The 24,218-nt window shown below is 36.3% G+C and overlaps 1 protein-coding gene across 1 annotated transcript in view; it reads right to left on the minus strand.

Annotated features, from left to right (window-relative positions):
* Positions 1-24,218, minus strand: part of EYS (EGF-like photoreceptor maintenance factor) — a 507,483-nt gene that overhangs the window by 306,309 nt on the left and 176,956 nt on the right. Inside the window, 2 exon segments of the mRNA XM_088150272.1 lie at positions 23,025-23,473; positions 23,854-24,107. Coding sequence (XP_088006398.1) covers positions 23,025-23,473; positions 23,854-24,107 — 703 coding nt within the window.

Raw genomic sequence — 24,218 nt, forward strand, 5'->3', positions numbered from 1 at the left:
GGAGGGTTTGGTCTTCCAAATCTGGAGGTATAGCATCATGCTTACCTATTGTCAAGTATTAAATACTGAAAGCCAACAACTGGTGTTAATTTTCTGATTTGGGCAACTTTGGAATATACATATATAACACCTTTGGTCAGACGGACAGTATTAGGATCGAAATACACTAAAACTCTAATATCTCTGGAAACAATTTTGTCAGTTAGAAAGCTATGGAATGTAATGTCTAATAAAAAAAAGATGTGATCCTTTTTCCCATGCCAAACTGACTTTATGGGGAAACCCAACTTTAAAAATTGAGAAAAAGATGGTGATATGGAAAAAATTGGATGGAAGTGGGGATATTGACTTTGTAACAACTGATACAGGATGAAGATGAATTTTTAATGTATGCTATGTTAAGAGCAAATAGCATCTATCAGATGTAACCCAATGGCAACATTTTCAGCTATAACATTTGTTAACAACATTGTTTGGACCAGCAGCATGTTCAGCTTCTGAGACACCTGAGATATTAGAACAACTTGTTAAATACTTTAAAACTAAAAAAAACAAGAAGAACTATGAGTTTGTATAGATATTTGTTATCAATAAATCAATTTGATATGTAGATGTTAAGGGATGAGTGGAATAAAGAATTAGAGGTTTCTGTATTGTCTAGACAATGGGAGAGTATTTTAACTTCTGTACCAGGAGTGTCCATGGACTTTAAATTATGACCTATAAAACAAAAAATAATATTTAGAATTTATTGGACTCCACTATGTCTGTATAGAAAAGGACTGTCAAAAACAGTATTTTGTTGGAGATGTAATAAGGACAATGTTTCTTTAAAACATATGTTTTTACAATGTCCTATACTTATTAAGTTTTTGAAGAAAGTACTGGATTATATAAAAATGATTGTGCGACAAAAGCTAACTTTTTCAGAGGATAATATTCTTTTGAACTATATACTTAGTACGTGGAACTTGACAACTGGACAATGTGAATGGATTCTCCATTCCCTTACTATGGCCAAAGGACTGATATTGCAATATTGGAAAGATAAATGTATGGCCCCATTTACTCAATGGATTGAAGACCTGATTGCACTTCCTACTTATGAGCGGATTGCCTATAGATGTAGACTTTGTATGGAGAAGTATAATGAAATATAGGACTCTTTTATACAAAATACACTGGGTTAAAAAAAAAAGGGGGGGGATAGTCATATAACTGTTAGAAATATATATGTACTTGAATAATATTTGTATTAGATAAGCATATATAGAATTGAAACTGTGTAATATTATGATATATTCACTTTTTTGTTCTATTTTTTCACTTTTATGTTAAAGCACTTTTATGTTTGTTTTTTTTCCTTTTTTTGTAATTAAAAAATAATTTAAAAAGCGGCTAATTTTATATTACAATCAATTGGACAAAATAAGGATATTTGATTCATTGTTAACTAAAATTATATGTTTTTATACTAGGAAATATGTAAGAATAATTTGAATATGTTGAACAGTTCTCCTTTTCTTCTCTCTGTGTTTCTTATTCATGTTTATATGGAGCTTGACAATGGTTGTTGAAATAAAAGAAATATCTTAAATATGCTTGTATACCATCTTCCCATGCACTGAGTTGATTACTGGGAGGCTGTCAAAGGAGAAAAAGCAATCCAGTCGAAGAAGCTGGTTCAAAACATGCCCCATCAAACCAGAAATGTCTTCTCTTCAGTGAACTGCAGCTCTTTTCAGACATATTATATACAAGTAATCTCTGCACACAAGAAATCAAGTTTCTATGTTGCCTCCATGGATAAAGGATATTCTCTACAATTGACAGTCATCCCCTATACCTGGGGGGGATAAGGAGGCAGTGAAGAGAGGGTCTTTTTACATGCACTGACAGGACTAAAGTATTTCTTTTAACAGGGCATGTATTTAAGAAAATGACACATGTCTAGAATCCTTTGAGAGCTTATAGGTGCTGCAGCAGATTCTTACTTCAGAATGAAATGTCCATGTCACTGGATGAAAATCCATTATTGGTCATACTTCTGTGTTATAAAAAAGCAAGCAAGCAAACAAACAAACAAAAAACAAGATAGGCAGTAGATGCGGAGGGAGGGAGCAGTTTTAAGCTCTGTTTCTATTCTATTTATCTCTCCAGCCTTTGTTATTTCTTACCCAATCCACCAAATATAGCCTTGGTGCACCTTGCCAGTTTTGAAAGTTCAAGAAGGTAATTATTATTAATTTTTAAAAGTCTTTTCTATGGGTATATTTAAGTCAAACCTATTTTCACTTTACTTCATGAACATGAATCTGTGTGCCTTAGGTTAGCAGTCCCACAAACTGGCACTGACAAGAATAGGTTTGCATGTTTGTGACAATGATATTATTATTATTATTATTATTATTATTATTATTATTATTATTATTATTATTATTCCCAGACCTTTAGGGTGCTGATAAATGAGACTATAAGAGTTGCTTCCACCTGCTACTTCTCATACGGCACGTGTGAGTGGGTGAACATGTATATTTAGGAACATATACATCTATCATCACCATAGTGATAAGAACTTTCTGCTGCTTAAAAAGAAATGTCAATGCTTGCAGCGCGTTGCCATGGAAATCATAAATCCCTAAAAGCTGTTATTTGCATTACTTCTACCTAAGGCCAACCCAGAAGCTAGTTGAAATCCCTGGAGACAATACTAAGTGTTAGCCATCAAGTGGTTTCAAATGAAAAGTGTGGAACACAGAATTACTAAGGCAGCTCTCTCTGCCACCTCACTTTACTCTGCATTAAATAAGTTCTGCTAGAGGGGAAACAATGTGATAATTAAAAAGAAATTCAACTCAGTGTAATTGCAATGCATACTGTGGTACCGTTAAAATCATAGCTTTTAAACATCAGCTACTGCTATTCTCTGTGCTTAGGTCTTAGAACAGGTTGGTGAATAGAAAAGCAAAGGCTATAATTATTTAGGCAGAAGGAAAACCTAAAAAAAAAAAAAAGTTATCTGATTCTTCTGGCTCACACTTTATGTAATGTTGGAAAAGGGAAGGACATTCCTTTCATGAGCTGGTTGGTCAGAGGTGGAGCTAAACATAAATGGTGCATTATTGTAGAAGGCGAGGAAGGAGGAAACAGTTATAGGCCTATGCTGATCTTATTTATTCATTTATTCATTCATTCATACATTCGTCATAAAGCTTAAACAGCACCAGCATGTCAGTTCAGGTAGTAAAATTCTGTAAGTAGTTTTTAGCATCAGAAACTGCAGCTTTGAATATATATACAGCAAGGCTAAGGGGCAAGTTATGTATTTATTTATTTGTTTATTGGTCAATGGTCAGATCTAAGGAATGTTAACATTGGTGCTGTTTGTTCTTGGGTTATTCTGGAGTATTTGTTTTTAAACAGGACAGACGAACTATGTCCTACTTATAGGCAGAAACACTGTTCCTTTTTTTCTTTAAGAGAAAAAATAAATACCTCTCCGATAAAACTTTTTTTCCCCCCAGAAATGATTGAAAGGCCACCAGGCAATGGGAAAGTCTTTTCAAACTTATGAAGTTCACTTTAAGTACACTTCATAAGTACACTATCCACTTCCAAGTAACTAGTTTTTTCCATCCCAACTCATCTAAATTAAAACTCATTGGAGATCATTCAAGGCTATTTGCTTATTTCCAGATTTATTCAGACATTAGGCCATTGTGAGCATGGATATATTTACATGGTCTACAAGACTATAGAGCTTGCAGAGAGCTGCTGGACAATCAGTGCTTGTCCTCTTCTGCTTATAATAGCCTGCAGAGAATTATCGCCCAGTGCTTCCTTGGTGGCCAATAAGGATGCCTTGCCCCATTCCCTCAGGTCCACATCCAGGTCCCTTCTTCTCAAAAACAGATTGCTACTGTTTCCTTGTTGTGCTTGCCATCAAGGAAAAACTCTCTTGGCTTCCAAACTCCTAGTGCTGACATAATAGCAATTCTGCATTTGGGCTCCTTTTTCAAATCATGCCACCTAACCACTACAATAGTTTCTCATAACATGGGAAGCAGGTGAGTCAAGAATCTCAACTAGGAAGAGCAGGGGCCAGCTGATCAAGGACAAGGCAGAGAAACCTGCCTGTTTTTGAGGTAGCATTCATTGCCTTGAAACAGTATTTCATGCTCCATGGATGTACTACTAAAGTCATGATGTATCAAAATTGCACTTAATTGCAAGCTGCCGGTTACAGTTCCATGTGATCAAAGGTGGTGGGGGGTTCAGCTCACATAATTACTAGGTCTGTACCTTCATCTAGAAGACTTGATAGTCTGTCTTCGAGCCTCAGTTTCTTATCTAAAACAATTAGGCACTTAACTGCATTATACTGCTCTCTCTCAAATACTGCCTTTAGAATTTGGCTAGAAAAGTAGACTCCTGATTACCCACCCATTACAAATATAGCAAATTAAGTGTTAAGCACACACCCTCTGTATATACAATATATACTTTACATCCTGAAATTGTCACTGAAATGGATGCTTTAGCAGCTTTTTCAAATGAGGCACAAGAACATCTGTACCATTTGTATGACCCACAGTCAGTTACACTGCAAATGGTGCATAATACATTTAGCACTCCCTATAGCAACAACCTAGTAATTACTATTAAATAGGAAAAAAGGTATCTTTATTGAAATCATTTCAAGTATTCACAGTTAACCGTATGTATTGCAATAAAGCTTCAATGGCAATTTGGCCCCTAACAGAAAAGCCTTGTAAGAAAGAAGACAGCTTTACAATTATTCAGTCTAAAACTAAGAAAAAATGGCAGGCAGTAAAATCCTATTAATCCTGTGTAATTCTAGGAAAGAAGTTTTCTATCACTTTTCTTTTCCATTCATACACAAGAAGTATATTATGCTTCCCAGATACATAGGATATATTTGAGTCCAACATTATCAACCCATTAACATTTCCTTAGGGTTAGGGTTAAGGAAATGCTGTTTGAGAAGCAAAGGGGCAATATGTAGAAGAAAAACAACAGTTCCGAGAGGATTACTGTTCAGCTCTGTTGAATGGCCTTGCTCTTTAGCAGAGGTGTTTACAGATCTTCCAGTTGCCAGCAATAGGAAAAAAACTGACTTGAAGGAACAAAAATATAAAACTATAGGATAACTGTGTAGCATCATAAATAAATTATTATGCCCACTTTTGCATACTGTCTCTAAGGCCAGAGCAATTTTTGCTGCATGAGTTCCAACTACGAGTTAATTTATTAGAACCACATCTTAGAAATTTTCTCCATTTCAATAAGTGGGAGTTGAAATAATGTCTCTTGCAATTTTAATGTATGCAGAAGGAGGTAGGGAAAGCCTATCTGTTTCAGTCTGGAGGTCAAAAAATCTAGTAAGAAGTTTTCAGCTGACATAAAATAGCAGATTCAGGAACACTGAACAGCTACACTGATAACCGTTGGGGGATGAGTACTACCTACATTCTTAAAAAAAAAGAAAATATTATTTATATTAAAAGAAGTCTGGCAACTGTAACAACTTTCCCTTTTTGCCTTTTGCCTTCCTAGCTGAGTCTTACAGAATGCATTTTCTATAATCTATTCATCTGGTTGGCTGGCATTTTGTACAGAATTCCTGACACAGGGAGGGAAAAAAAAGCTTTCTTTTCTTCATTCAGTTTTGCCTCCCTTTGCTTGCCTGAATTCCTGAAGAGGGAAATGCAAAAAAATTTAAGCACTTGTCAGTATCTCCTCTTCACATGTTGTACTACATGAATAAAAACTGCATTCACTAGATACTATGATTGCCATAGAAACAATTGCTATGGAGACCAGAAGAGAAAGTGCGGGTGTTTTGTGGTGATAGCTGTACAAATAGAGAAAAATAAGTGCAGTCCTGAAAGTATGGATATAGAATTGTTTTAAAGTATAATAGCCAAAAAACCAAGAACAGAATATAGCAGGCTTTTTAAAGGGCTTACATTTGCTGTTATTGCAATTAATCACAGTAATAGTGTGCAGTACAAAGAGGTATTTATTGCATGAAACATATCTACCCAAAACTTGCTGCTGGTAAAATGTAAGCTTTCAACTTTCACTAAAATCTTGATTAGCAGTAATTTGTACAAATTAAGTTACCAAAGAACTGCCCAGGTTTTTCCACTGGCTAGTCATATTCTACTTGCCAGGCAGAAGTTTAAAGAGCGTTTCTTATCCTGCTTTCTAAGCCTTTCATAGCCATTAAAAAATCTTTCACACACATTGTTGGGTGGACTTTAATTGTAGAGACTATGTTTTATAATGCTATAGTCCAAAGGAGTAATTGTCCACAATCAGGCAGAAAGGATCTTGAACGGATAATCCCGTGTTTTGATTATTGAGGGATTCAGGGGGGATTCTCGATCCATTCAAAGTTTTAGAAGGGGGCATAGGGCTCTGTCTTTTACTCCTAACACCATTAGATGGAACCAGTATTTCTGAATCTGGCTAAAACATACCAACAATCAACTCAAATGTACTTTTTCATGAAAGTTGAAAAATGCACTGATGTATTATTAATTAATCAATTTCAATTTCCAAAGCTGCCAAAGTCAGTTTATTTTTTTGTATAGAGTTTTAGTTTAAAAATATATTAGGATTATTTTGACAGAATGTGTCCAATAAATATAATTAGTTAATTAAAATAAACATTTTAGAACCCAAGTGCTTGAAAACAGAGTTACCCATGGCGCAAGATTAGTATAACAACTCTTACTAACAGCAATAACACATCAACAATTTTTACTTTTGAAGCACATACTATTACATCATTTATATAAGTTTATCAGGAAATGTAACAACATATATGCAATGACTTTTCCTCTCTACTTCGCAATCTCACTATTAAAAGATGTATATAAATATTTCCTTCTTATCTCGACTCTTCTTCAATTATAAATATCATCTGTTTTCCTCAGTTATATAGTAATAGCCATTTATTTAAAGAATCATCAAGATTGTTTCCCAAGTAGTGCTTGGGAAACTTCTCCAGGGAGTTGTATGCTAAAATAAATTTTTGATTGTGGGTGCTAATGAAGATTGGTTCCAATTAAGCATGATATCTCCTAATCCATTTGTCCAGAGAGGATAGAATTTGCAATTTACACCTTTCTGAGACAGTTAACCAGTTTCCTTCATAATATGCAGGATGGTGGCGGTGGTGTAGAATCAACTGTTGATTCTTAGATAATAGCCAAGAAACATCATAAGACCAGGTTGACATGCTACCTATGAAAATGTACTGTAGTTCCGCACTTTAAAGCACGTAATGTTAGCTACTCAAATCATAACCAACACAGACCAAGAACATCACAATTATTGTATAGTAAGAGCTCTTCATGATAGTTGTATGATAAAGAATATTGTTTACTGTATTGCAGGATGTTGCTAATGCTAACAATTACTGTATATAGCTTTGGAAATATTGTTAAGAGTCACATTTGTGAGATGGGCAGCTATATAAATCTGATAAATAAATAAAATAAATAAATAAAAACTTCTGATGATGGCACAAACCAAAATCAAGTCTCTTCACCTATTATTGCTTTCCCATCATGGACAGAGTTTTAAAATCTCCTATGTCTCCACTGTAAGCAATAGAAAACTCATGCAGACATTCAATATGTTGACATGAATGACTACAGGAACGACGAGACATGCACTGTTAATTGGCTGCAATAATGCCTCAGGGCCTTTATCTCTAAGATAATGTCTTCCCCATATGGAGTCTGCCCATCCAATATGGGTCACCAGCCACAGAAGGCCTATTAAGGATCTCCACTTACCAGATAACATATTTCTCTGTATCTGACCGAAGTAGTATTTGATACATAGCAGTTCTGTACTATATTACTTCTACATGTGCTGATTCATCAAACATGTAAATAGCAGAGTTTCATCATTTCATGCATTTATCTACATGTTTGATGGCAAACATAGGTCACATTCAATGTGATGGTAAAGACTTTTCCATTAAACTAAAAGCATATTCCACACTGAAAGGAATGGAAGAATGGTGACATTTTGTGACTAGGATATGGGGTTCCTTAGTTATGAGATTACCAAAAATGTGTGTCCAAGTTTGTCTTTCATTATTCATTCTACTCTGCCATGTTTTGCAGTCATCCTCTGAACCTGTACTTAAGTTAACTTCCAGGGAGAGATATGATATGAATGATATTCATAAGGATTTGGGGGGAGTATTCATATGTTAATTATTCCCATGTTAATTGACTGGGTGATTGATTTATTATGTGCCATCAAGTTTGTGTCAACACTTAACATAGAGAGATTTTCTCCAGGATGATTTGTTCCCAAACTAGCCTTTCAGTCTTTCAACAGTGCCTCCATTGCCACTTAGGTCAAGTCCATTCACCTTGCTGCTGCTGATCATCTTCTTCTTTTTCCTTCCATAATTCCCAGCATTATAAACTTCTCAAGAGATTTTGACCTTCACACAATGTGTACAAAATGTGATAATTTGAGCCTGGTCATTTGCGCCTCAACTGAGAACTCTGGATTGATTTCTTCTATGACCTATTTGTTTGTTTTCTTGGCTCTCATGACATTCGCAAGAGTCTTCTCAACATCAAAGTTCAAATTATACCCTTTCTATTGGCTTCTCTTAACATAAAGCCTTTAATTGCTCAGATGAAATTCTTGTATTTTTTAATCTTATTTATGATGTATACTGTATTGATTATTGCTGTTGATATTCATATATTACTTGAATGTTAACAATAATTTGTAGTTTTTAACATGATATAGCAAATTCAGTTATTTCAAACTATTCAATTAAATTTTGGAAATTTTATCCTAATTTTATGATGCCTATAAATATCCACTTTACACGTATTTTTCCATTTTTCCCTCTTTTTCCCCCTTTTCCCTTGTCTTGTATTCTTTTCTTTCTTTCTTTTCCTTTCCTAAAATGCTCAATAAAAATATTATAATACTTTTTCTATTCATCTTCAATACCCAGCTTTTACCTCTACAAAGTGTCATAAGAAAACCATTTCCTGCATGATTCTAATCTTTATAGATAAAGACATGTCACAACATCTAAATATCTTCTTCAAGGCCTTCATTGCTGCTCTCCAATTGCTAGTCTGTGATAAATTTCTTGACTCTTGATTCCTTTACTGTTGCTAGTCATTCCTGAAAGGCAAGACTGACTTCTCTGTCAATTCTAAAGCTGGTTGCTATACCTATTCTCATTTGTTTGGTCTTGGACCCATTTTTTTCACTCAGTTCCTTGACTTTCATTACTAGATCCTCCATATGATTTGCATTTTCAGCTATCAGAGTAGGATCTTCAGCAAAGTGCAACCTTCTGAGGGTCCCAGATCTGTATATACTGCTATATATGTTGATCTGTCATTAAAATGGGCATGATTTTGGCAACAAAAAGTCTGTCCTTGGATTTGAGAGAGGATGTTTGATAAGGTTAAATGTCACTTTCAGTACCAGAAAGATTAATGGCAGCCTGCAACTTAATGCCTGCATGATAAGCATTGTTTCACTGATTTCTTTCAGTTTCCATAATATGATTCATAACAATGAGGAATTGACTCAGGAGTGTAAAGGACATGTAAAGGTCAAATTAGCATTAGTGCAATGGTGCATATAGAATTTCAAATATACTTTTATTACAAGAAGTTAAATTAGAAGCTAGATGTCATGTCAATTCAAAGAACCTATTTTAGTGATGGAATAATCATCATAAGGATTTGAGAAAAGAAATGACCTAAAAGCAAGACACAGAGAAACCTTTAGCCTAAGCGAATAACACATAATATCTACAAATCCAAAAATCTCAAAAGTGTTGTAGCTGCTGCTGCTATTTTACATTGGCTCTTAGTAGAGACCGTGATAATTAGAGATTTTTATTCAACACTATCATGACCAGGAAATAAATTGTCTTGCTGGTCTCATCCAATGCAATGAGAAGTATCTGCTTAGTATGGAAAATGCAAAATGTAGGAAAATGCAAAGTTCCAAAGAGATATATTTTCACATGTAATGGCCCAAATTGTGATATATTATTTTCTTGAGACTTTGCATGTTATATTTGATGAGAGGAGATTTGTGTATTATTTGTTTGCACTGATATATAGGTGAGGCCAATAAGTCTTCCTTAAGAAATCACTTGGTTACATATATTGATTTAACTTAGAAATACAAGAGTTAAAAATTCAGCTTAGTTTCACACTGTTTCCAAATATGAAATAATTGGGCCCTATCTATTTTACTGGCTCTTGCTCATCATATAAAATCATACAGCATAATAACTTCTTAATAATTTACACAAACACACATACATATACATATATGTTTTATATACAGTGGGGCAAAAAAGTATTTAGTCAGCCACCAATTGTGCAAGTTCTCCCACTTAAAAAGATGAGAGAGGCCTGTAATTTTCATCATAGGTATACCTCAACTATGAGAGACAAAATGAGAAAGAAATCCAGAAAATCACATTGTCTGATTTTTAAAGAATTTATTTGCAAATCATGGTGGAAAATAAGTATTTGGTCACCTACAAACAAGCAAGATGTCTGGCTCTCACAGACCTGTAACTACTTCTTTAAGAGGCTCCTCTGTCCTCCACTCGTTACCTGTAGTAATGGCACCTGTTTGACCTTGTTATCAGTATAAAAGACCCCTGTCCACAACCTCAAACAGTCACACTCCAAACTCCACTATGGCCAAGACCAAAGAGCTGTTGAAGGACACCAGAAACAAAATTGTAGACCTGCACCAGGCTGGGAAGACTGAATCTGCAATAGGCAAGCAGCTTGGTGTGAAGAAATCAACTGTGGGAGCAATAATTAGAAAATGGAAGACATACATGACCATTGATAATCTCCCTTGATCTGGGGCTCCATGCAAGATCTCACCCTGTGGGGTCAAAATGATCACAAGAACAGTGAGCAAAAATCCCAGAACCACATGGGGGGGATGTAGTGAATGATGTACAGAGAGCTGGGACCAAAGTAACAAAGGCTACCATCAGTAACACACTATGCTGCCAGGGACTCAAATCCTGCAGTGCCAGATGTGTCCCCCTGCTTAAGCCAGTACATGTCTGGGCCCATCTGAAGTTTGCTAGAGAGCATTTGGATGATCCAGAAGAGGATTGGGAGAATGTCATATGGTCAGATGAAACCAAAGTAGAACGTTTTGGTCTAAACTCAACTTGTTGTGTTTGGAGGAGAGAGAATGCTGAGTTGCATCCAAAGAACACCATACCTACTGTGAAGCATGGGGGTGGAAACATCATGCTTTGGGGCTGTTTTTCTGCAAAGGGACCAGGACGACTGATCCATGTAAAGGAAAGAATGAATGGGGCCATGTATCGTGAGATTTTGAGTGAACACCTCCTTCCATCAGCAAGGGCATTGAAGATGAAACATGGCTGGGTCTTTCAGCATGACAATAATCCCAAACACACCGCCTGGGCAACGAAGGAGTGGCTTCGTAAGAAGCATTTCAAGGTCCTGGAGTGGCCTATCCAGTCTCCAGATCTCAACCGCATGGAAAACCTTTGGAGGGAGTTGAAAGTCCGTGTTGCCCAGCAACAGCCTCAAAACATCACTGCTCTAGAGGAGATCTGCATGGAGGAATGGGCCAAAATACCAGCAACAGTGTGTGAAAACCTTGTGAAGACTTACAGAAAACGTTTGACCTCTGTCATTGCCAACAAAGGATATATAACAAAGTATTGAGATGAACTTTTGATATTGACCAAATACTTATTTTCCACCATGATTTGCAAATAAATTCTTTAAAAATCAGACAATGTGATTTTCTGGATTTTTCCCCCCATTTTGTCTCTCATAGTTGAGGTATACCTATGATGAAAATTACAGGCCTCTCTCATCTTTTTAAGTGGGAGAACTTGCACAATTGGTGGCTGACTAAATACTTTTTTGCCCTACTGTACACACACACACACACTTAGACAGGTAGTCCTCGCTTACTGACCACAACTAGGACTGACAGCTCCATCACTTATTGCTGTGGTCAACAAGTGAAAAAAATCACGTGACCACACTAGACTTATCTGTTTCTGTTGTTTAGCGAATCACATGGTTGTTAGGCAAGACATCAGATGACCACAACTTGGGATTTCACTTAACGCATTTTCCATTAATTCTGCTTGTTGGAAGCTAGTTGTGAAGCACGCAAATGGCAATCACATGAACACAGGATGCTGAAACGGTTGCAAATGCAAGGACTGGTCGCAAAGCGGTTTTTTCCCAACTGCTGTAACTTGAAACAGTCAGTAAACAAGGCAGTTGGTAAACAAGGATTAGCTGTATATTTATTTTTTCTTTTGCTTTTTTGTAAAAGATCCACTTAAAACCAAAACCAGAAACATGCAATAAGTATATATTTAATCCTGGGAGGTGGTGATATGACAAAAGGAAGAAAAAAGACAGTGTTGAACTAATCAAAGGTAAACATTTAAAGTATATAGTGTAATCACCATATTGTATCCTGGCATGAGGAGGATATTGTCTAAAATTAAAATCTAACTCAAATTCTTTACTTTGAGTTGCATCAGGCAACTTGCAGTATGTAATTTTTTATAGTGCCAACATTCTCATTTACTACAAAGTAATTTACATGTTAGCAATATTTTGTCCTACAATATGAACACTCCCTTTGCTTTAATTTACTGTTCAGGTAAGTATTTATTTTCTGACATCATCAATGTATTACAATCTACCTGCTTTCAGAATTCAGTAAAAAAAATTAACTCATTCAGTATCCTCTCACAGCCAGGTTACTACACCAATAAAAAAGTTAAGAACTTGGATTCTGAATACACAGAGTCAAGTCCATACTCAGTCATGGTGCTGACTAGGTAACTTTAAGGAAGTCCTTTTATTTCAGCTCTAGCCAGCTCACAGAGGGAGCTTGTGGGACTAAAATTCAGAGGGATGTTCATTTAAATTGCCTTGAATTCTCAGAGAAAATGTGGAATATAAATTCAATTAATAAATACCTAACAACAAAATGGGCAGAGGCTAATTAACTAATAATTTACCACTTTGTGTCTTATTACCTTTTTTCCCCTTAGTAGTAAAATTAGGTAAACTTAAGTTCAACTTTCTGCTCAGTGTTTGACATCAGGTTGCTTTCTTATTTCAGCCTAATTTTTCTCACAGGGCTCTTGTGAAGACAAAAAATTGTGTCAGTGGAGAAAAAGCCATGTGTTCTGTTTACAGCTGTTTGAAGAAAAGGTGAATTAGAAATCTAGCAAATGTAGTAAATAGTATAAACACTGTTTTTAAAGTGAACTCTTATAATAGCTATAACTAAACTATTGCTCAGAAGTTAGATGTCTGTTTTCTCTCTGGAGAGTAGTAGTTAAATTGCTTCAGCACAAACCAGAAACACATCTCAGATTTTAAGAATGCATTGCAATCTGAAGATTTGGACTGTAGATTACCTTTTCTACATCCTACTGAGTGTGTAAATTATTTCTTCAAAGTGCTGAGGGTAGAAAGGGAGAACTTTCCTGCTGTTTCCTAAAGCTGCTGTTTTCTCCCAGGGGCAGGTGGGTAGGGGAATCATACCTGTGAAAAATGTGAAACCAGATTCTACCCATGCTATCTTACACTAGCTTTACTCATTTTCTAGCAAATGTCTCATAAATAGCAGGTACCTGAAAATCTAATTAAAAAGAAAATATCTTTATATAAATAAAAAATTAACAATCCTTGAAAAAAGAAATTATGTGAAATCCTCAGTGGAGAAACTACTATCCTTAGGTCTCATGGTATTTTCTTGATTTAATTTCAGTTTTTAAAAATTTGACATGAATTTTTCTATACCAATGTCAAAACTCACCTAATTTCTCCCAGGAAATGGTGTTTTGATCCAGCAATTTCACCCCTAGCACTTTTTGTACTTATGGAAAAGCAAAGGCTACAGAGGTACTTTGATATTACCACATCAAATATTGCAGCAGAGGACCCCTTTCTCCAACCACAAACTCAATCTTAGATCATGGATAAGAAGGTCTGAGGTTTGAATCATGCTAAGGAGCCTAGGATATGTCCTTTGTTCATATAAATGCTAAAGTCTCTTTCAAATCCAGCTCAGTTTCTGGTGAGTCTGTGGATTCATCCATATTGTTTCTAAGCAAAACTATGAAGGAAGTTACGTCTATGTCTGGGCATAAGATGCAGTGATCCAAGTCTCAGAAGCTTCTCAGTTTGTGAGCCACAAAAGGGAGTTCCTTTGGAAGCCCACTTCTCTACGCTCATTGATCCCAGTCAATAATATAACTTGGGCTGTAGATGTTTTGGAACAGGCTTGTTGGTATGATACTAAAGAAACTTTGAGCCACTCAGCAGCTTTGACATGAATAATGAAGTTCCCTAAATGATGTATTGAACATGCCTAAGCATACAAAACTGCCATGTACCATCTACAGCAAAATATTTATCTTGATGTAGATTATATCAAGACAAATTTTGCTGAATATGCTACATGGCAGCTTTTACTAGAATAGGTCTCTAGTTTCCCAAGATCTACCAGGGCATGCCAGGGGGTAGAACTGGGAGCTCAGGGATGCTAGTTATGTGCTACCACTAAACTATAACCCTTCCCATTACTATAAAAGAGAAATATTTACTTCATACTAATCCAGAAAAGCAGAACTTTCCAGGGTTATGAACCTAGCATTTATAATATCTGAGAATCCTGACACTAATGCCAAGGCTGAGAGGGTCTGTATCAACTCATGGGAGGGCCTGGTAGACTATCAATCATTCCACTAATACAATTTCTAGAACTGGACACTTCTTTGGTTCTCCTCTGCATAAGGGCAAAGAAGAAAGCTGGGAAATGGTTCAATGTGCTTGATATTGCAGTGAACAAAAGGACCCTTCCTTATAAGAAACATGTATTAGAGCTCCTGAATGCCCAAGAAGCCTCAGATGCATATACAATTACATAAGTACTTGGTGGTCTGGTTGAAGAAATAAATATTTTAGGTCAATTCCTGTATGAAGTAATAATTAGAAAGGGGAAAAATGCATTATTTGAAGCATTCCATTACATATATTCAAGCAACATCATGGATCATCCGGCTGCTTCAAAGAAACTAGAATCACAATTCTGTATTAACTTTGACACCATTCTCTAACCTACAATCTAGGTCAGAACTCAGCTGAAAATGGAAAGAAACAACACTTGCTTTGAAGCCTGGTTGTTTGCTTACTGCTATATAAGTATTTATTAATATTAATGGTGTAATGTTAAGCTCTCCTCATAAATTATTTAACCAAAGACTTCATTGTAAATGATTGGGAGCAGCTAAAATATTAAAGGTTTGAAATAGTCCAATGCTGCTTCTTGTTTTGATAATTTTTCTTATTAAGAAGACAATATTCTGACATAACTACAAAAGGTTCACATTTGTTTTCATTTATTAACACAATTGAAGCATTGTATAGTAAAGGCGGGGGGAATCAAAGAAACTTGTAAGGCTAGCTTGAAAAATGCTATGGGAGAATAGTAATTTTTTTTTTTACACATCTTTTTATTGGAGGTTTGAACAATGCCTGAAGAGTCAAGGAAAAGCATAGAGTATAACCCTTTAAAATACTGCAGATTTCAGTAAGAGAAATGAAACTCAAATCCCATTAACACAAACACAGCCTCAATAACAGTAAATATGATTTTAGTGGGAAATGCAAGTGATTAGTTAAATGCTAGTCTGTTTGAAAGCAAGAGAATGGTTTCTAAAGTTGTGGGTTCTAGTAATGCCTCAGTGGACTGTGAACTGCCCTGTCATGCAATGCAAGATGCTGCCAATGAAATAATCTGCTATCATGAAAAGTGTATAATTAGTGGCATGCTGCACGCCTTTTTGCATTTAGCACATTGGGAGCAGGACATGGGGAACATAAGAACCTCCTCCTTGCCATCCAGAGCATACCACCGCTCTTCACATCCTAACAGACTCAGATGTAGCTGTTCCATGTACACAGGGGAACTCCCATTTCCCTAGCTGTTTGCATCTTTCTATTTTTGTCTCTCTGCATATGTGTGCATTGGATTTACTCAGATCTGAGATGAAGGGGATACTAAGGAGGAGATGCAAAGATATAATGACCTCGTCACACAGTCTCCTTAGCTCAAACATATTTTATGGGACTCCCTAGTTATCATGTAAATGCAGGGAAAGTCATGGGTTCTTTAAAGAATTGCCAACAGGTACAACAAGTGTTTTTACATCCTCTCTGAAGCACCTTTTCCATTTTGAATCTGAATATTTGCACACCTATCTATACCATCTATACCATCTATATATCTATATAATCAGCTTTGGTTCCATCCACATTGGAGAGAACAAGTTTGTGATTTGAAATTTTAGGGCAACCTAATCTGAGCCAATTTGACTTAAAAAAAAAAAAAAGTTTTGCCAAATAGACTATAAAGGGGATACTGGAAATTGATTGAAGTTGTTTTATTGTTTGGCAGAATGGTGTGCCAATAGTGGAGATAGCAGAACTTCTAGAGGATGTTAATTCCACCAAGTTTCATTCAAATAGCTTAAAGGATTTTACCACAATACATTTTTGAAATAGTTCCATATACATTTTAGGGCAGAGGTAGCAAGGCTGAGGAAAAGTCAATTCCGGAACCCTGCAAATTGTCTAATATCTAGCAAAGATCCTATACAAAATTTGGCAGAACCATGGCAGTCCCTGCTTCAATGGAAAAATCCAATTTTTCAGAACAGTTTTAAAAATAAATTCTTAATTTTTCACTTTATTTTTTGTGGTGCCACAGGCTTGTGTTTTGTTGCTTCCTATCAATAGGTGTTTCTGGGACACCAAGAGAGCTGGCATAGCTGCTTGGCAAAGCTCACTCTTTCCAGAAGGACCCATTCAAGCACACTGGCAAAACTTGACTTCTTTTGGGCAGAATTTGGAAGAATGAATGCTGACTTTCTGTGTGCAATGGTGTAGCTTTTCTGCATCTGATTTTTTGGGAGTACTAGTATCATGACTTATCAAGCTTGGCTCCTTCCAAGAGGAACCTGCTCAGCATTGTCAGGACTTTGCTCTACCAGAGTTGCAGGGTTTTTTGGCCATACTTTTAGTTAATTATCAGAAGGAGCAGAAGCAGACTGGCAAAGTGAAATACAACACAAGAAAGAGACACAATATAAATGGTATTCATAACCTCCACCTCCACCCCGTGTGTTAAACTCAGTAAATCAGTGCTTGTCAAAGTAAACTTGGCACATATTATTCATTCATCGTAATGTGGGAAGACTTCAATCCTGATGTACAGAATGTAAAAGTAAGATGTGATTCAAGAGAGCACATTCCTGGACTGATCATCCTTGAACCTTATAAAAAATGCCAAGAGCTTAACTGAACTACCACAAGAGGAAGTGAAATTAAAGTTTATAGCTGGCTACATTAAAGAAGCTGGGACCTGAGAAAGTGAGCAAAGTCCAAAGAAGATACATTTAGAGAGACAACAAATGCCCAGGCCAATAATCAGTAAAATATTTGCAAGTACCACTTTTGGAGATGGCTCACTCATTCCTTATCCCTAATAAGCATTTGGAAATTTCTGAGATATTTGTGTGTAATTACTATTGTCTATAGTAGTAAATAAAATGTAACTTATTTGTTTTTTGGGGGGTAGGGTGGGGAGAATTAAAGAAAAACATGTCATAAGAGCTTGGAGGGGAGCAGTAAAGGCTTTTTTATTGCCCAGAAAGAAATGGCAAAATCGACAAGAGGCATACACAGGCCATATAGAAAGAGCTCAATCTGTATTGATTTAACTACCAACAAATGCTAGCACCTCCTACAGGTGAAGTATATTACAAGAACAGTTCCATACAGAGGGGAATGAAAGAGAATAAATAAAGGGACTGAAAGAACCTTTAGAGTCTAGACAGAAACAGGGAGACAAACCCAGAATTTGGTCAGAGATAAATAGGATTTTACTGATGTAAGAATTTAGGGGAAAATGCATATATGGGTAAAGGTGACATACTAGAACAAGCCAACAAGAAGGAAATAGTGCAGGAAAGAACATTATGTCTCTTCATCTCTCCTTTCCCAAGCACAGAATAAGTTGCAACACAGGTCAATTCCATTATGTGGAATCAGAAAAGACTAGGCAAACAGAAACCAGAAAAACAGAAGAATGTCCAAACCCCCAAAGAGACTGGCAGGCAGAGTTTAATGAGGTGATAAAACTCATGTCAATGTCAGAGAGCCCATCACACCCCTCCCCTCCCCTCCCCCCATGTTCTTCATGTATGGGACTGATATTGCAACATTAAATGCCTGCTGTTAGAGTCCCAGAAGCAGCAGACAAGTCACAAAATCTTCCAAATGCTTTAGAACCACCCAGTTCAATTTGTGGCTTTGAAATAAGATCCTCCCTCAATTCCAGATTCTGCTTTGAATTCAGTTCAGTTTAATTTGCTTTAATTTGGTCAATGCTCTGTTGAATCAAATCACCCACTTGAAACTTTGCAGAGTCTACATATTAAAGCAAACACACATGCGCCCGCGCACACACACACACACACATTCACATTAGACTCCCATCCATTTCTCTAAACAGTATCTGCTTCCATAATAACTGTGCAAGCAGAAACTGAACAGGTTGACATTGCATTTACAGTAATTTCCTACACATATACCGGATGTCAATGCAGGCAGGAAGTGTGATTTCTAAATCCATAAAAACATATGAGGCCCTGCAAAGTCTTTATAGACTATGTTGCCAAGACACTGCATTCTTAATTTAAAATTTTCTGGGGTTTTCAAGCATGGGTGGAAATATTCTTAAGTGAAATTGAAGGGGTGTGTGTGTGTGTGAATTTGTATGCTTTCTGCAATGGTAGTATTTTATCAATATAAACAAATAGCACGAAATCCTGCCACAAATCAATGTACCATGAAATGAGTCTTCCCCAGTTAGCAAAACACTTTCCCAATGAAGCATGATCTGCTGGAACTTTTACAAGTCAAAAATGATACTCTAGCAACGTCTACCAACAGCAATCCCAAACCCACAGTTTGGAAGTATATTTAGAAGTTCTGAGCTTGAATGCAGCCTATATTGCTTTATTCTACAGGTGAACCCCAAATGGAAATGATCTGAGATTTTAGATAATATGGCCGCCTTCTTCAAGAAGATCACTTGCAGCTCCAATTTGGTTTTACTTTTATCTAATAACAAATGATTTGCTTTTTTTTTTTTTTTTGGTGGTCCAAAATATTCTAAACAATTTCTTCCAGCATGACAATTCAAAAGCATTTTTTTTTCTTTTTTGTTCAGCCTTTCTAATTCATCCAACTTTAACAACTTTATGTTTTCAAAATAGCAATAGTAATATACTGTAATTACTTCTGATCCAGGATACTTCTGATGCCTGGCACAAGCCAATAAGGAATTCAGCACACTTGATTTACACATATTAGTGAGCATCATCTTAATATTTTCAATAATTCTGGCCATACAGCAGAAACCAAGACAACATTTTCTTCATGATAGTTCTCACTCATGCTCAAAATTAAGTTTCTGGAATAAATTTAAATCATTCCAGACATCTAAGGTGCTTGTGATGCATTAGGGTAGATCTGTTTCTGCTATTCATTTCTCAGCAGTGCACCAATGTGCCATCTAAACTGCATTTTTACTCTGGAGAATACCACTCCTAGGAAAAATGCCTCTTAAGCTATCTTAAATTCAGTTTAGCACATGGATCACAAATTTCACTTGCACTATTTACTTGTTTTAATTCACATTCTCTAAGACTCTTGAAGTTCATGAGATACATGATAAATCAGAATATTGTCTTAATTATACAGTAATTATATAATCCTGAAAATGAATATACCTGTTTTAGTACCTGCGATTAACATGAGCACCTGCATAAAATTATGTCTTAAATTTTTATTTTTATGAATCAATTTTTTATATCAGGAATATTATGCTATTCATGCACTTAAGATGTAGCAAGAAGGAAACTGCGATGCATAAGAAATGACAATTCCTGATTTTTGCATAACAGCTAATTGCCAATGTTTATCAACAACCTGGAATTGATTATAATGTGATCCCAATTTAAATTGCAAGAAGCATATCGAAATCATATTCAAAAATGAATGTATGTTAATACAAGCTTAATCATCTTAGTTGCTGTAAATCAGCATGGGCATTCCATTCAGGTGGGTAGTTTGGAAGAAAGATATGAAGGATGGCATAGAAGAGCAGAGAGAAGAAAGAGAAAATGGAAGGAAAATGATGGAATAAAGGTATATGAATGTCTGGGTATGTCCACGTAAAAAAGCGTGGATTCTATGGATGATTGAGAAATGGGATATATGCTTATGTGCATGTGTGTGTGTGTGTGTGAATGGATAAGTAACATATAAAAGAATAAGGGTCAGTAGATGAATGGATTGGGCTTCCCTCTCTATATAAGGGAGAGGACTTTGGCCCACCCAAGACTCTCAGTGCGCACACACCCTCTAACTGACTTGGAGTATAGCCCTGCTGATTAAAAGGTTCCATGTTCTAAGGACTCCATTGTTAGTTTTCTTTGATTGCCATAAAATGCTTCATGTATCTTTAGAAGTAACTGATTAGCCAAGTTGGTCTGTTTGTTTGGAAAAATAAGTCAGTGTCCACAAGAAAATGCATGGAAGAATTATTTCTATCATCACGTGCCTATGCATGTGCTAAACATTGCCAAAGATCTCTCTTTTTTAAAGCTTAAAACTGCACTAAGACTTCTGGGGCACCCTGTATTTAAATAAATGTAGTGAATGAAATCTTTTCGTTATTGTGTGCCATTTCAATGTACTTTGCTCACTGTTCTGTACAAAGAAGTATATGTGGGGGGGGGAGGCAAAAAACTAGGTTGGGATGAGGATCATTAAAGGAGAATGCTTTTATTAGAAAACGTTTTCTAATATTATGGCAAGATGGAGCATTCTTTTAAAACTGTTGATTAAAAGTAAGTGCTAAGCTAATGAGAAGGCGAATACATATTATCAACTGAGGAAAGCAATACATTATTTAAACTGCTGCACAGATTTCCTCTTTTCACTTTTATAAAAGGTACATATGGTCTTCATGCTTAATGGGCTTAACCCAACATGCTTCTCAAAGCTGATGCAATCCAGGCCCATAGCTAAGGAGGGCTGGGGGAATACCTCCCTAATTGTTTTTCACCCCTCTCCTATTTTTTTTTTCCTGATTAAATGGTATAGATCAGGCTTACTCAAACAAATATACCCCAGATTCTTTGGCTACCGAGACTTTATGCCTGGCCATAGGTTTAGTGCAATCCTCTCCTTCATTCAGTCCCTGAGTGAAGGAAAGACTAGCTGACCTAGGAACTAATCTTGTGGCTATAAAATCAGTGGTTGGGTGAGAAAGCCTAATCTGTTGCAAACCCATGACTGAAGCACTGAAGATTCTACCTGCCTACTTAAGCAATATTGATCTTTCTGACTGTAAACTGTGGAGGCACATATGATCATGTGGTGGAAAGAGACAATTCAGCTCTAAGTCAGAAGCATACTTCACCCTGCTTATGGACTGTATTCTAAATTGGTAAATAAGATAATCTATTCTGTGTGAGTGTACATGGGTAATGCTTCCTTTGAAAAACTGGGACAGACTGAGGTTGAAGCAATAGGACTGTGATGTGTGCTTCAAAGTTACAGCCCATCCAAAAGCTTTCTGGGGCAACAGTTCATCCCTAAATCAAAGTAAAAGCATGCTAGGTTACTGCTTTATTCTTTGCTGTGGCAGCTATTCACTATATCACTGAGGAGGCTGACTGTTCCAAGTATAGTCTGTAAACCAACTGCATTTAGGTCATAACCTCACTTACAAAGATGAAACCTAGAAACCCAAGATAAACTCAAAGAAACCTCATGGCTAGCAACAGTCACCCACCTCAGTCTTAGCAATTAATGAATTGAAATTCTAATGAAGCTGTGGTACGTTCAAGTAAACATATGACACATCTCTTGGAAACAAAGTTAAAATCAAGGAGATCAGTAATAATGGCAGATCTGGCATCACTGCTAAAGCCAAACTTTAAAATATTAGTAACTGTAGTTCCAGTAGAAGCAGCTCTTATACATGTACATGCATACCATGCAACAATCTAGTACTTGAAGCCAAAATTGCCACTAAAGCTATATTATAGATATTGCAATATTGATAATGTATTGTAATGTAAATTGAATGTAAGTCCCCATACTCCCTTGGACTGCTTCCATTCAGAAAATTCACTATTTCTCCCACATCTCACTTCTGATTCATGATCTCCATTCACTGGAGCAGAACATGCAACTCTCACCAACTGAGGTTTTTATTTTATTAAGCATTCAGAACTTAGATGACACCAATCCATACTTTCTGACATACATTTTAGCCCTTGAATTCATAATTAAACTTATACCCTTACATCATTGTATGTATTCATGAACTCCAATTCCCAAGAGCAGACCACTTCCATTCAGATCTACTATAACTTTCCCCTTTCTCTTAGTTAACAGTTGAGTACTACCTATTATTACTAAAGCAGAACTGAGAGCACTGAAGTTTTAGCAAAATAAGTTTGAGCAGAGAGCAGCTATCAGCTAAAACACAACAGAATGTCGTATCAACAAAGACTGATAATGAAAGCCTGCCTGTCTGTGAAATGCCTGCATGCTTGAGAGGCGAATCAAGAATCTTTTCTGAATTGATCTATTTGTGTAACATGGACTTGTCATCATTGTTATTTTCTTTATTACTGCATCAATTGTTTTACTCTGTGTACTGCACTTAGTTATAAGCACCTAATAAATAATACTACTCTGCTTTTCAAAGAATTAAGGACATATACCCTTGAGGTACTAACTGACCTGTTTCTTCAACTGGATCCTGTAGTGTAGATCCCCCACTGTAGAATATACACTGCAGTTAGTAATTTCATATCTGTTAATTTCCTTGCCAAATACATGGTGGATCTCTGTGAGATTGGGATTGTTGAAAATGATGGCTCTAAAGGGATGATTTGTGGAAGGGCAGTTGCTATACAATTTGATTAAATGCACATGAACTTTGTGTTTATTTCCAGTCAAGGTTTACTTGGAACATATTCCTCCATGATGAATTTATCTTTACTTCTTCCAGCAAGATAGGAGGAAGTCTTATTTGTGAACTTCACTGATGATATTTTACATGCAGAAACAAATGAATGCCCAGATGTAATAGCAATTGAACTCATTAATGTGTATCAGCTGGTTAGTATCACTGAACTCATCCAGAATGCCTTATAAGGAGAAGGCTCTTTGCTATGCAAATCTTGATCTGAGAATTCATTTGAGAGTTTTATGTAAGCTGTGGAATCCTATCTACCCCTGCCCCCCAGTGTTTGGTTTATGTTATTTAAAGAAAAATAAAACTGCAATCTGAAGTCTTTGCAACCTTATTTGAAATACGAAACATTAATATGTGAATATGCAGGAGGGAACTTTGACTTTCCGATACCTGTTGAAATGGTAAGGTAAAACAACCTATATTTTCTAAATTGATTGTTTCTTATGGAAAAACACTGGAGGCTTAGATAAAATCCACTTGTTGCCTGTTAGAGAAACAGCTGATTGCTCTCTACTGTTTTCTTGAAATAACCTTGAAAAAAATTGAATATGCAGTCAGAGGCTGGGATCTGGAGGGATGTAATGAGTGACTGTTTAATTCAACCTTGGTTTCTGGTATGCTACTAATTACTGAACTAATGTCTACGGCAGATAAAGCAAGACTCTTATGGTTCCCCACTGACAAACTTCACACAGAGGAAACAGGAGTTGTCATTAAGGAGTCTGTGATAAATGAGGTCATATCACACTCATCTTGTGAGAGCAAGACTAGTGTTAAATTGCTGGAATTATCAATCATTGCCTATAGCTCAGCGGTTATGTCAGACTTCATTTTGGTTGAGAAAAGGGATAGAAACCCCCATAACTGTGAAGTGAGAATGTGTTCTGGGGGGGGGGGGAGGGAGGGAGAGAGAATGCTGCTGAAGACTCACAATGGTAGTTAATGATCCCAGACCCTAACCATTAAATGATATGCTGGACATTAATTTTGCCATG

This window comes from Python bivittatus, unplaced genomic scaffold (genome assembly GCF_059951505.1).
Source record: "Python bivittatus isolate LINGU-HERP-01145 unplaced genomic scaffold, Pbiv_v1 ctg000020_np1212, whole genome shotgun sequence".
Lineage (NCBI taxonomy): Eukaryota > Metazoa > Chordata > Lepidosauria > Squamata > Pythonidae > Python > Python bivittatus.